We start from the raw sequence: 16,008 nt of genomic DNA on the forward strand, positions 1-16,008 counted from the left end.
AATAATAATAAAATAATAATTATAAAATAATAATTATAAAATAATAATTATAAAATAATAATTATAAAATAATAATAATAAAATGATGATTATAAAATAATAATTATAAAGTAATATTTATAAAATAATAATTATAAAATAATAATTATAACATAATAATTATAAAATAATAATAAAAAACTTCTTGCTACAATTTTACTACTGTTTGATAAAAATCTCTTTATCGAAAACAATAGTTTATATCAGAAGTTTAGTTTCTTTCGTCAAAATGCACTTTAAAAATCAATTTAATAAATAAATAGATAAGTAAAGAGAAAGGATTTTATAAATTTTTTAATAATCTAGAAATAACAATTGATTAACAAATAAATTAACAAATTTTTAGCTTTTTAATATTTCATAGAAAAAAAAGAAATTAATAAATAAATAATACCCTAGTATAGAAATATATTACTATATACTATAATCAAAATATCACTGGCAATGAAAAATATTTTGAAAACTAATTTTATAAGTTGGTAAATTATTTAAAATTGATCAATTAGACCGTTTAAAAATATATAAAAATAAATAGATAATAAAAATTGAAAACGGTTAAAAATTATATATAATATTTTCTTTACTCACCTGTTCCACCACTTGATCCAATACCATACTTTGTTCTGCAGTTGGTCGTATGTTTTGTAATTTCTCCTCCAAACCACGTATGCGTTCTTGATAATCTTGATCAATTTCAGTTTTTAAACTAATAACCTCATTTTGTAAGGTTTCATTCGAACGAGTTTGTGAAAATATAAACGATTCCATCTCCTAAAATTATTAAACATACATAAAAAATGGAGTCACAAAAAACTGATATTATTAATGAATATAAATTAATAAATATCTACTCTATATATGGTTTAAAAGAAATTTATATTTTTCTATTATAATAATTCTATACATATTATTTGTATTTTTATAAATATATACACATAAATATATTATATTAATATATAAAGGGTTATCTATATATTTTTATAATTATTATTTTTTTTTTGTTTCATATTTTAATATATAACATATTTATACAATTTTATTAATTTCTTATATTATTTCAAAGATTTTTTCATTTTATATTAATTTCAAAAAATGTATATTTTATAAATGTTATGTACAGTCAAACTTCCATAACTCGAAGTCCAATTTTGCAAAGAAAAGGTACGACTTATGGAGATTTCAAGTTAGAGATTTTTTTTATTTTTAAAAGAAACAAGAATTACATTTTACAGATTTTGTAGTGAAGTAAAATATTCAGAAATTAGGGTTTGGGGCTTTAATTTTTTTCTTATTTTCAGTAAAAAGAGATTCCAATTTATTCATACTCTTATAGTGATCATCAGTTGGAATGCCATTCGTTTGTGAATATAAGTTCAGAGTTTTGAATGAGTCTTCTATTTCATTCTTGGAAGGCTGATGAACAATCACATTCACCGAATCCTTTTCATCACTTTCCGTTGCATTTAGAATTGAATCCTGTAATTTAGAGCTATAGTGCTCAATAATATTGTCATTTGTAGGAAAGCTTGATTTACAAATTTCATTGTCAAGATCAATATAATCGTTAAGATTAGCATTGGAAATTATTTTATTTACTTTAAACTACGCTGCCAGCGACTGGCATTTGCACAAAGAAGCAACATGAGAAAGAAAAAATTAAACATTTGGTTTGGAAAAAGGGACTTCCCCTAACAACAAAATGTATTTTTATTTAAAGCAAAAATTCGACTTATAGAATGCATTTTCTCACATTCCTATTGGTCACTTGACAAATTTTTTGTAGTCGCACTTATAGAGAAATTCGAGTTATAAAAGTTCGAGTTATGGAAGCAGAATTGTATGTAATTTGCTCTCTAAAACCCTGGTGCACTCTTTTTAGTTCGAGTTATAGAGAAATTCGATTTATATGGAAGTTTGACTGTATTTCATATATTTTCTTTTATTTATATTATAATATATTATATATTGAATTTATTATATATAAATTTGTATTTATTTGTATATAAATTTGAATATATTATATTTGTATATTATATTTATTATATTATATTTTATATTATAATTTAAATCTATATCAATTACATTAGTGATTTTTTGTATATATTTTCGTGATCTTTACCTTAACTTTTTCACCCAAAACATGTTCATTTAATGCCTTTGTCTCTACTTGAGTCTCCAATTCCGTAATTATTTCACGCAAAACAAAAATTTTATCAATCGAAGCCTTCAATTCGACTTCGAATTTTTCACGCTTAGCATTGGACTCCTGTAGTTGTTGGGTTAGTTCACGTATATTGGACTCTAATCCTTTGACCTATAATTGTGGGAAGAGATTACATTTTAATAAAATTTTGAAGGTTAGTTTTTAATGCAACAAATATTAAAAAAACTCACATTTTTACTATATGTTAATGGTTTTTTGAAATGCTTTTTTAAGTGTTATTAATTTGATTATTTGGTAATTATTAATAATGGTGCATTTTGTTAATTTTTTTTTGAAGAAGTTTATAATATTTTGTGCGCATGAAAATAGAAAAAATATTATTGAGTAGTTGAAGTGAATGTTGTTATGTTCATTTTTCATTATAATATTAAAAATAATTACAAATTTTAAAATAAAATAATATTAAATTTATTTAAAATAAAATAATATTAAATTTATTTATAACAAAATAATATTAAATTTATTTACAATAAAATAATATTAAATTTATATACAATAAAATAATTAAATTTTATTGTTTTTTATTTTTATTGTTTAATTTTATTAAATAATATTATTTTTTTAAATGAATGACAAAATTAAACAAACTGAACGTTTTCCTTTTGTCTATTTTATTTTTTTGTATATTCTATTTTTTTTTTTTTTTAATAAAATTTATTCAGTTCTTATTCAAGTAAAATAATATTATAGAAGAAATTGTCGAAAAAAATTCGAGAGCATTGATTTTGAAACTTTCCAAAATTTAATAAACAAACCAAAATAGCTCGTGGATAAAATATATAAACAAAACATTTTTGGATTTGGTTTACATCCAATAATTGCTCAATAATTACGACCTGCCCTTGAGCTTCATTCATTTATAGACATTTTTTCAAATCAAGTGTGAAATATTGTAAGCAGGTGTATAGTTTCTTTTAAATTTGTAAGAACTTAATGCAGTAAATTCAAATATTTTTTCTTAATTTTAGTATTAAATTCAGTTAATTAATTTTTATGAAGTAAAAATACTCATAAAAATTTCTAATAATTTCTTAATTTTTTTAATGCAAAATATTTTAAAATAGGTTTTGAATTTTGTTTTGACAGTATGACAGACAAAAAACAAAATATTCATATTAAATAGACAACCAAAATTAATATTACAAAAAAGAAAGAAAATATTAAATAGAAATAAAAGTATTAAAATATAGAAATATGTTATTAGATATATAAACGATTATGAAGTAATATTAGTATTGTGGAAATGCAACATTATTGTGAATTACTAACTACTAAAAATAGTAAAATTATTATATTATATATAAAACTAAAATAAATCTAACATAAATTATTTGTATTTAAATTAGAATTTCACCAAATCCCAAAATAATTAAAAAGAATTATTATTAAAAGATAATTTCTTTAATTAGGTAAAAAATCAGAACCACAACAAAATAGTTTTCAAAGAATATTATTTTTATAAAACAATTAATAAGAAATTAGATAAAAATTTAATAATAAACAAATGAAAATGAAATTCCATAAACCAAAACAAAACGGTACAAAAGTGCAGGACGAAATTTGAAATCACAGAACACCATCATTTAGATAACGATCGGTAACTCACCTCCTCAGAGGCATTCTCATATATGCAACGCTCTTTTTCTTTGTCTCGTAATTGGACTTTCATATTTTCAATTTCTCGCAGGAACTCATCACGTTCCTGCTCCCGTTCAGCGGCTTGTTCCTCCAGGAATTGACGGGTTGCTTTTAATTGCTTATCAGCGGTGTCGATCTGATTAATTTGAAGCAATTTTTATAATTAGTTTTATAATTAGAATATCTAAACTAAAATTACTGTACACATTTTATTAACATTATTTAAATCTATGGAAACATTTAATTAATACATTCTTATTGGAAAAAAATTCAATTGAAAATATAATTATAATATATACGACATAAGTACTATATACTAAGAGAATAAAAAGAGATTTAAAAACTATTAATATTATATTTAAATATATTACAAACGAACAATAAATTTATCATTAGGAATAAGTAGTGTTTAAAAATATCTTGAGAAATGTAATAGGAGTAAATTTTCTTTTGGGAAATATAATGATTACATTTCCTTAACATTTACATTCTATTCGAGTGAATTAAAAAAAAATAAATACAGTGAAAACTCTGTTAAATACAATCACATACTGTCTATTATACAAATTTTATTGCACCATGTACAATACTATCCGCTTTGGTACGCAGTTTATTAAAATTTTAAATTTTCTTAATAAAGAAAGGAAAATTACTTCGAATGCATAAAAACAACCGATCTCCGCTAGTCCGAATTTCCGGTAATTCGGATTCGAAAAATGTGCATTATATACTTTATAGCCCAGATTGACCCACTAATTCGCTAATCTGGATTATTTGTTATAAACATATCTCCTCAAAAGTCTAGTGAAATAAATTTATAGGTTATGTGCGTACAGACATGTATGTTTTATTTGCCTGTAGGCTTTCTGTGCTGTATGCTTATAAACGTTATCATAAATCTTATAAATGCGTCATTTTATTTTTGAATTTATTTAATGGACAGTGGAATATTATTGTTCTTTTTTTCAATTCTTGTTGGAAAAATAAATATATAAGACTGTTATATATTAAGATAATTAATATGACTTCTACGATCCGAATATATCAATAATTCGGATTATCCAATTTTTAATGCAAATTTTTATCTTATAATAAATGTGACAATATGACAAAGACATTTAAATAAAAAATATACTATTACTACACATATTGTAACATGTAAATTTTGATATGTAAAATATAATTAAAAAATCATATATATTTCTGAAATATGTATAATATTATATATATAATATATTTATTATATTATTTATATATAATATATTCGGCAGCCTATGTCAATAAGTGGATAATCTCACTTCATCTTAATAGATGGAGAGAGTTGAGCACTTGTAGACAGACCAAACTCATGTTACCTAAACCGTGGGCCAGGGAAGCGATAAAAGTGCTTAGCTATTCGCGGAGCACTCTAAGCTGGCTGACCTCACTAATTACTGGACATGGCAACTTCAAGTATCACCTCAAAAAGATAACTCTTGCTGAGGAAGACACTTGCAGACTATGTCTAGAAGAAAAGGAGACAGCGGTGCATATATTGTGCCAATGTCCAGCACTGGCAAGTAGGAGGAAGACTGTCTTGGGACACCATTGGGTTGGTGACGACTTGGCAGGAAACCTCAAGCTAAATGAGATGCTTGCATTAACAAAAGATGTAGTTATGCGAACGGAAGCCACTCCAGCTTTAACTCAATAACAACATCCGAGAATCGAAGGACGAAAAAGGACCCAAGTCGTTTCGTGGTCTACTTCGACTAATCCTTCACTTCAGTGGGGCCACTTGTTGGACAGTGCGCTGTCCCAACGTCCCACCATATATATATATATATTTTATATATATATTAATATATAATATATATATAATATATATAATATATATATAATATATATATAATATATACATAATATATAATACATAATACACAAAATACATAATGTAACATAATATATAGATGAATCATTAAATAAAGGTTATATGAATTGAATTATAATATGTAAACAATAATTTATAAAATATTATATATTAATAAGTAATACAATAATTATAAATACAATAAACAATATAGCAACTATATATAATTAAACATATACAAATTTTAGCAGTCATAAGAAAATTATATATATATTTTACATATATTATATTACATATATTATATTACATATATAAAACACATTTATTTTTACATATATATACATCCTTAACGTCATATAATCACTACATGAATATTTAAACTACCACTATTATATAAATATTAAACTAAAATATATGTATTCTAAATAATATATTTATGGTATTATAATAAAGTATATTATATATGTACTTATGTAATGTATATTATTGCGTGTATATTAAAGTATATCTTTCAGATGTAATCTATTTACAACTTTAGTATATATGTATATTTAATTGTATATTTAGCACAACATGAATAACGTATATATACATCATGCATATGGAATATTATTGAATGATTTAATAACAAAAATAATATATAAGATAACTATACATGAATTAAACAATTCACAATTTAGAATAAAATAATAAAGCTACATATTTATAATAAATAACTAAATAAAACAAAGAACCAAAAACTCACCTGGGATTGCAAATCGTCTCTATCCTTTTTATTACATTCAACAACTTTTTCACCTTCACGACAGAAATCTTCTATCATTTGTAAAAGGACAACCGTTGTGTTATTATCATCCTTCTTCTGCGTAGGTGTAGAGAGAATGTTACGTGCTTTTTCTTGCAGTTGCGCAAAACTAGAAGACTGATCAATGCCGGATTGACGTGGGCTTTTAAGCGAACCAAGACCATAACCTTCTGCATAATCGGTATGATTTAGTGAATTTAATTGCGATATTTGATCACGTAAATTTTGCAACTCCTGTCCTAATTCAGCATTACGATGTATGGTATGTTCCAATTCTTGTTGTAACTTTAAACGATCCGACTCGGATTTGATAAGTCGATTCTTCAATTCATGCAATTGGAAATTAATTTCAGAAACATTACCACCAGATGTGGAAGAGGTACCAGAACCTTGAACACGTATAGTATTCAAATCAGGTGGCAAGGAATTGAGCTGTGTTTTTGTTGTGACTGTTTTTTGATAGGTGGTCAAGTGTTGCTCATTTAAAGAGTTTGTACGCAAAAATTTACGAGTTTTTATAAACGAGCGTTCCTTCAGATCACTTTCTGCTTCACAACAACTATCACTTTTCTCACCACCACTAGATTCACTTCTTTGGCGTTTACGACGGTTTTGTAAGTCTTCTGATAGATGTAGCAAATAAGAAGCCTCTGTTTTTAAACGTTGCAAGCAATCTTTCAAGTCAAATTCATCATTACACTCGCCACTTTTGTTACTTATGTATTGTAGCAGACTCGGATCCTCTACGACTTCTAATATATTTTGTACATCAGGCACAAAACGCATATTTTTCGAAGTAGAATTCAGAGTAGTGTTTAATGTCATGTTAAGATTAAAATCTAAATCGTCTACATGTTCTTCCAAAGTACGATTATTTGCCAAAATACGTTGCACTTCATCAACTAAAGTAGTGTTTGCATCTTCTTCACACTGTGAGACACATTTTGCCAATTCGGAGAGCACATATCGAAAGGCGCATGACAACTCCCGTAAACCATCACGTTCACTGATGATTTCTTCATAATTTCGCGCCAAATCAAACGTTGTGTGACGTTTGTTTTTGCGATTTAATTGTTTCTCGTACTCCAGTTTTAAGCGCGACATCTAATAAATGATGAAAAATACAATAATAAATAACTGTTTTATTTGATATATATTTAATAGAGCTATACCTCTTCTTCATGTTTAATTTGCAGTTGAGCAATTTCCAGTTGACTTTTTGCTGTAAACTTTTCACGTAGTAAGATCAGTTCACGCGGCCAATGATGATCGTCCGATGTATTTTCTGATAGTAAAGTCTAGAAGTTCAAAAAACATCAAATGTAAAAATAAAGCGTCTTTCAAACAGAAGTTATTTACATTATTTTAATTTTTTTTATTTATTCGAAAAACGAGATGAGTTTAATGGAAAATGTGTGCACAGTTGCATAAATGATTGAAGCTTTTGCTGCCCCATCCGAACGACATATACAGTGAAGTTTATGGAGCCCTTCCTACAACTGGAACATATGGTAATCTAATATTAATTGTAACATTTAGGGCACTGAATGGAGTAAGTTCTTTGTAAAGTTCAAAACCACGAAATTACTTTTTTCTTCGTTTACGACAACAAAGACACAAAGAACGTTTTTGTTTATTACTGAAGAAAAGTTTTTTCGTTTTTATTTAATTTTTGTACGCTTTGACAGGCGAAGTAAAAGTCTAAACAAAGTGTTAAATTCTTTAATTAAAATGCACAAATTCTTGACATGCTCGCGAACAGTCTGAAGTCTTGAAACATTTTTGGGGGAAGTTCATGTTGCTGTTGTTGAAAGTCTTTAAATCAAATAAAAATGAAAAATATTTTAAATTCAAATGAAAACAATACTAAAACTTCCTTTATATGTCAAAAAGTTTCCACTGAATTTTGTAGGAAAACAAAAACCTTTATGCATTTTTGGATATTATTGAAAGAATTTAAAAAATATAAAAACATTATAAAAAAAAATAAAAGTATATAAAAACATATATATGAAAAAATATTAAAAAAATATATAAAAAATTTAATAAAGAGGTTTTTTCGAACAGTAGTGAAGTACAACAACAAAAATTCATTTTATATTATTTTAATTAATTGAATTTTTGGCGGACCATACAGCTGTGTCAAGTATTGCCCATCATCATCAGTGGTCTTGGAAATAATTCTTGTATTTAATTATTCGTAAATAATTATTTTTGAGACTGCAAGTACCAGGAATCGAACTACGGGTCCTGCCAAATGTGAAACTCAGAATCAGCGCACCTTAACCAACTGAACCAAAGCCGTACTTGACTTTTTTGTTCTATAGTTTTGTTACTTTTGCTATGAAATTTTTTATTAACAATTTTACTTACTGTGTTTATATTAGAACGAAATCATAAACCAGCTGTAAAATAATTGAATTAATTAATTAATTATAATTTTATTTTCAATTGTTAAATTTCAATACTATTCTCTTCGTAGAGGCATTATTTGTTGCATGATTTGTTCTTTCTTATGTATAGAACCTAATCTAGGAACGTAATGCTGAGAAAGTCATACTAATTTTAATCCACTAGTCGCACGGGCGAGACCAATATTTTGTGAATATAAGTTGTTTTAAAAAAAATAATAATAATAAATAAAAATAATAATAAATAAAAATAATAATAATAAAAATAATAAAAATAATAAAAATAATAAAAATAACAAAAAAAACTTATAACCAAAATTCTAAAAATTTATTATCAAACTTTTATTCAAATGAGTTTTTGGATTAACAACACAGTTTCAAATATAGCAAAATATTCATCATCAATGGTTTTTGAAAATATCTATGGATTTAATTGTCCTTATATAATTTTTGAAGTGTTAAGAATTGAAGCCTGCAAGTGTTAGAAATTGAAGACTGTCAAATTTGACCCCTAAAACTTAATGTTAATACACAAAGCCTGTGTTAATTAATTTGTACAATTCAGGTTTTGTAAATTTTTAATTTTTATTTGTATGAACACTTATTACAGAACTTATGCATAAACCACAGCTACATAGATTTTGTTAACTATTATAAATTATTTTTTTTTTTTTAATTTTAAAACTTTTGTTTAAAAAAATAGTTCTGCAAAGTTGCATTAGATCGCCAAAGGTTTTTGAGGTTTTCACTTATTTAAAAATCAAATTTTCAATTAAAAAAATTTCTCATATATTCAAGAATATTCGTTTTGTCTAAAGGTAATAAGATCTACTAAGTTAAACACAAGATAAGTTAAACATCTACTAAAATTACAAATAATTATTAATATTATAATATTTAAGATCTAAAGTGATTAATTGTTCACTTATATAAAGATATTGAACACAAACTAGACAATTGTGAGGTATAGTTGTAACTCAAACATAAAAATACTACAATGATTTCATTCTAAAATGCTTAGATTGAGCCAGGTTTTTGATTAAATTGTATCCAAAAGATCTAAATGTTTTCTTTATAAAAAGTATTATTATTAAAGTATTTATTATTTATTATTATTTTATTATTTTCAAAGACCTAATTAAATAAAAATTTTCGTCATATATCGTCATAATATCAACTGAGCCAAATTGAACAAAATATATATCAACTAGCTGTTGCAACTAAAACTGCATCTGCTCAATAGATTTAAACCGCGATTTAACAACTACTATCAGGGTTGTAACTTTGAGGATAATGAAGAAACTAAACTTATCTCCAGGAGTTCTCCTTGACTGGAAGAAGATTCAAGATCTTTAGTGCGTTTTCCCAAAAGAACTATATTAGTTCTGCTTTAAAATAAGACACATAGTCCAGTTTCAAAAATGTTCAGGTTAGTTTTCTTTAACATGAATAAAGGATTTGCCCTTTTCAAAGGTACGATTGTTCATGTATGTTTATGACATCTACCTTTAAGATGGTTCTTTAGGTCTGGCGTATAGATAATGTCAAATTTGTGGTATTACATCGGAACATTTGTGTGCCTTAGCATGGTTTAGTGTACAAATCTGCCACTTCAGCTTAACATTAACTGAAAATCTTATCTGTGATCTCTAACTCTGTTAAATAAAATAGAGTTACCTCTGTTATAAAATAGAAATTTAAAAAAAAATAAATCGAAATGTTTGAAGACTTAAAATATTATATATTTTAGATCTTTTATCCAGGCAGTAATAAAATACAAGACATGACATTCAATTGATTTAAATATTTCTGGAATATAACATAAGTAAAAATGTAACGGACTTAATGAATCACGTTTATTTGTATTACTACATGTAAAATTTACCTAATGTTTATCCCAATTCTGATATTTATATTGATTTGATTAAATTTAAAAAATAATATAAGTAATATCAACTTTACAAAAATTTCTCATTGAAAATACTTTATTTCACGTTCAAATTTTCTTTTGTTTATAATGAAAAAAAAAAAACAAAATTAAGAAACAAAATTAAGAAACAAAATCAAAAAACAAACTCAAAAAACAAAATCAAAAAACATAAAATTGAAATATGGAAAGCAGAAAATATTAATTGTTTTCTTTGCGAAATCCAAAATTTTATAAAAACAAACAAACAATTCGGTTTCGCAGACTCAATAATTGACCAGATTCCATTAATAATAAAATAAAAAATCAGATACGCAAAAAGTATAAATAATTTGTATTAATTTATAGTATAAACGTACATATATACATAACATGTGTAGGGGAAAAAGGAAATACTTTGAAATAGAAAATGTAAGAAAAACTGCTAATGAACTCTAGAGAATAGCACTTATGTCATATCGCAAAATTCATTGCCATTCAAAAGTCAATCACAATTAATTCCTCTGAATTGAATTATAAAATTTCTATTTTGCGTGCTTTTAAAAATTATTTTTAGAAATCTGAATTGATTAATTGAAAAAAGATTCTAAAAATTGATTTACTTAAAAAACAAAATTGAAAAATGCCTCATTAAAGCACTTAAATTTATTTTTGCTCAGCCATTTAGTTTAAAAATATTGTAATATTCGCTGTCCTCAGGGGTCTACCCATGACATGTGTCTACCCATACTCAAACCCATTTATAGTATCCAAAATCATATCTGAAATAACCCCTACCTCATTCAAGCACTTTATGTCTTTCAAAATTGAAAGAACCTATATAATGAAATGTCTAATATCTATAACTATTGTCATATGCGTTAACGACACGATATCATGCCCGTACATCTAAATTCATTAATAACATCCAGCCAACTGCAAAAGAAGCGTAAACCCATTCAAGATAACCCAGATGATATGCATTCTTCAAAGAACGCTCCTCAGTATTCCTGAACAACGAACACTGTCTGTAATAATATACTTGGACATATATATCTGTTAGATTATTATAGGTTTAAAATATTAAACCTAGAGATAATATTCTATTGAAAAGTAGTATATACAGGTTCCGCAATCCATAGATTTTTCTCATAGGTTATTGTAAATTTATATAATTATCTATCTTAAGTTGAAAGACGGAGAGTATACTTTACGCACAAACTTTAGCAAGTGATTATGCTATATTAAAGAATAGTTCAGGTACTTCCATACATTTTTCTTTTAGGTTATTGTAGGTTTATAAATTTGCTAATTAATGCACAGGTTAATCCAGTAATACAGATTTTTGTATAATTTCAAATACCATTACATAAATGACTATTGAAATCTTTTCAGTTTTGAGTAAGTTTATTTTTATTTAAAATTATGTTAAAGTCAAAAATGCCAAAAAATTATTTTTATTTCAAAATTTATATGGACTTAGAACCAACAATTATTATATGTGGGTGTTTTAAATTTGACATGCTAAAAATTATAGACTAAATTAAATGTAAAAATTAAGTATAGACCATTAAACCAATAAAATATTCTTAAAGACTATTAATGTTGAATATTTGGCAATACCTGAAACAGTAAAAGTAATTTTAATTTCAAAAGTTACTTAAACAGAATTTGTAATTTATTTATTTTTATTAAGAAATTAAGTGAATTTTCACAAATGATTGTATTTTTTTTTATTACCTCTTTATATTGTATTTTTCTTAAATGTTATTTTCTTTATATTTTTATTTATTTTTGTCTATTTTATCTTTTTTATATTTTATTTTTTCTTGTATTTTACTTTTTTTTATTATAATTTCACTTACATGCCATTTTTTTATATATTATTTTTTACATACTATTTTTTATATATAATTTTTTTACTTGCTATTTTTTTGTATATAATTTTTCTTATATTTATTTTATTTTTTGAACATTTCATAATTTTTATATAGTATTTTTTTATGTTTTATTTTTTATATTTTACTTTATTATATTTTATTTTTTTTCTTTATATTTTTTTAATTTATTCTTATATTTTATTATTTTTTTATGTTTTATTTTTTATATTTTACTTTATTATATTTTATTTTTATTCTTTATATTTTTTAATTTATTCTTATATTTTATTTTTTTTACTTTGTTTAATTTTTAAAATCAATTATTACGAAAAATATTATTTTACTAAGTGAAAGATTTTTAAATAACTGTAAATTATTTATTTTATTTTTTATTAATTGAAATATTGGATGAATACTTATCATCAGAAGGCTTTAATAATATTTGTTGGTTTTATTAGTTCGTATTTAATTTTCGTACCATAAGTAAATTTAAACCTGATAAATTACAAATGCTTGATTTGTTTTTCTTTATCTTTTTTCTGAACTAATTTTATGTTGAAACTTTTAATTAGTTCTATAAAAAAAAATTATGATCCATAACTGAAATTGACTAAAAAAATAAATTTTATATTAAAATCAAAAATTGATTTATATTAAAATCAAAAATATATATTATTAGGTTATTATATTATATTATATTGAACTAGCTGACCCAGCGAACGTTGTTTCCCCTTGCAATTAATTTTCTTGGCGTTCCTTGCGTTGCTCTTGACTTTCATTAGTACGTGTGATTGTATCCTGGTTTCTTACATTTTCATTGTTTTCTGCCGATCTATTTAACCGACGGTTCTAGAGTAATTGTGAATTCCGACTCCGTCGACTAATATTTCCTCCTCGTCCACGAAGACGTGGCATTATTTTTTTTGTGTGTATTCAAGTGAATTCAACTATAATTTAGATTCACAATTTGGTCCACTGGATAACGGTTTTTTAATTATTATACAGTTTTTTGGTATCCATATATATTTATATTAGACATTTAATGCAACGGCATTTTTACGATTCATTTTAAAGATTTTAAACTTTTTAAACAAATCAAAGTAAGCATGAATAAATTTTAAATTTCTAATATAAATGTGTATGGATACCAAAAAATAAAAAATTAGTTAAAAAGACATTATCCAGTGGGCCAAATTGTGAATCTAAACCTTCCTTGAATCCACTTGAACACCCACAAAAAATTTCATCAAAATCGGTTCAGCCGTTTAGGAGGAGTTCACTGTCAACACACGTACAGAAGAATTATATATATAAGATAAAGAATAAACAAACAAAAGTTATGTTCCATCTGTAACTTAATTATTCTTCAATATTGTTTTTATAATAAAATCAAAAATTAGTTTTACTTAATATTTTTGATTCTATGAGAAAACAAACAAAAATTATTTTCCATCTGATGAACAAAAATTATATTCAGACTGTAAATTAATTTGATTCCAAAATTGAATAAAACCAAAACCAAATAAAATAAAAAATATTAAACAATATTGACTCCAAACAAATATATTTTTCAAAAAAGAAATTATTTTGAGCTTTTCCACATTTTTATAAAAAATTACTTTTTTAATAAAATTTATATTTTAACAAATTAAAAGCTTTACAGCCAAATCAATTCTCTCAATACAAAGGCAAAACAGTTCAACTGTTTAGTGAAAAAGAAAAATAAATCCCTAAAAATAAAGTTGACGTTTCTAACAATAAATCAAATTTGAACTAATTTAAAAGTACAAAAATAATGTTAGCAACATCCGCTTTTTGATTTCATTTAAAAGATACAATTTGTTTTCAAAGGGAAGAGCATATGTTTGCTTTTGGTGAATACTAGAGGAAATCTACCCGCAAGTACACTGTTAGACAACAAAAAAAAAGAAATTGAAATAAAATAAACACAGAATAGCGACAGCATCCATAACACATTTCACCAAAGATCAGCTCAGTGTACTTCAATTTGATGATGGATATTTTACAAATCTCATCCAAAAATTCTATGTACAGGAGCAGTGAATATATCAACTGAACTAGGGACTTTGTTGACAGCAAAGATGTTTTGGGTGTTGTTGTTATGTTTTATGTGCACTTTTATATTCCGGGAAGCACTTGCACGTGTCAACGATTATCAATAAATTGTGGCTTTGCCTGAACATTGATCGTTGTTCTATACACTATGTAAGATACTTTTACATAATTGTATTGTAATAATTGACTGAGAGTACAACGAACGAGTGCGATACTTTTGTCAAGTGCATAATGAAGATGTTGTTTTGATCTTGTTTATTTGTTTGTCACATTAATGCGGTTCAATTGTCATCACACAAATAAATTTATATTTATTATTAGTCGTAATTGTTGTTTTGAAAACGAGAAGGATGTGTTTTAAGTTCAAGGGTTACAGAAGTATCTAGAAAATAAGTAACAACATTTGAACTTTGTTTTGTGTAAACAAATATCCAATAATACATTCTATAAACAAATTATTTCAGTATAAAATGTATATACAATTACTTAATAATTAGACTATGCCAACATAAAACAAATTATAGCAACACACTTTTTATTATTTGGTTATATTTGGTTGTAAAGTATTTCAATAAATTTCCACTTCATTGATTTTAGTTCTGCAGCGAATGCAGAATAAGTATATCGCCGCCAGCTCAATTTGGTAATTTAAAGATAATCAGTAAAAACTACTTACTATTGTATTCATTCAGATATTAAAGGAAAAATGCAATTTACAGAATAAAGTAGCTGAATTCATAGAAATTGATAAATTGCTGATAAAAATATAAAGATCTGATATATTTTCACCTGGCCTACTATAAATACTTCTACATAGTTATACCTACACAGTTAATACGAAAAGTTTTTGACCTATTTTTGCAACTAAGATGAGGCTTTGGTATTTGAACTATTAATTTTTTTATGTTATTATTGCTTGACATTGTGATTAATAATCACTCATAAATGGATAGTGCATATACGTGTAAAGGTACAAATTTTTCTATGATAATCACTAGAAACGAAATCAAATTCATATTAGAAAATCGAAAAATCAATTATAACACTAAGAATTTTATAAATAAATAATATATATATATCACGTTGTACTTATATGAAGTAATAAACTTGTCTTAGGATATACTTTGATGAGATGTTCCAATGTATATAATGATTGTCCAAAGCACGATCCGCGGCAAAT

At 24.9% G+C, this 16,008-nt stretch overlaps 1 protein-coding gene across 6 annotated transcripts in view; it reads right to left on the reverse strand.

Annotated features, from left to right (window-relative positions):
* Window positions 1-16,008, reverse strand: part of LOC119668982 (golgin subfamily A member 4) — a 61,335-nt gene that overhangs the window by 15,421 nt on the left and 29,906 nt on the right. For 2 of the 6 annotated variants that reach the window (XM_038078698.1, XM_038078696.1), the window contains 5 exons: window positions 7,728-7,853; window positions 6,496-7,659; window positions 3,870-4,037; window positions 2,159-2,353; window positions 628-810 (listed from right to left, as the gene is read on the reverse strand). In XM_038078698.1, coding sequence (XP_037934626.1) covers window positions 628-810; window positions 2,159-2,353; window positions 3,870-4,037; window positions 6,496-7,659; window positions 7,728-7,853 — 1,836 coding nt within the window. Of the gene's footprint in view, window positions 1-627; window positions 811-2,158; window positions 2,354-2,433; window positions 2,467-3,869; window positions 4,038-6,495; window positions 7,660-7,727; window positions 7,854-15,504; window positions 15,574-16,008 lie in introns of those variants that run through there. The other 4 variants (XM_038078699.1, XM_038078697.1, XM_038078700.1 and 1 more) reach the window with 3 other exon arrangements.

This window comes from Teleopsis dalmanni, chromosome 1 (assembly GCF_002237135.1).
Source record: "Teleopsis dalmanni isolate 2A chromosome 1, ASM223713v2, whole genome shotgun sequence".
Lineage (NCBI taxonomy): Eukaryota > Metazoa > Arthropoda > Insecta > Diptera > Diopsidae > Teleopsis > Teleopsis dalmanni.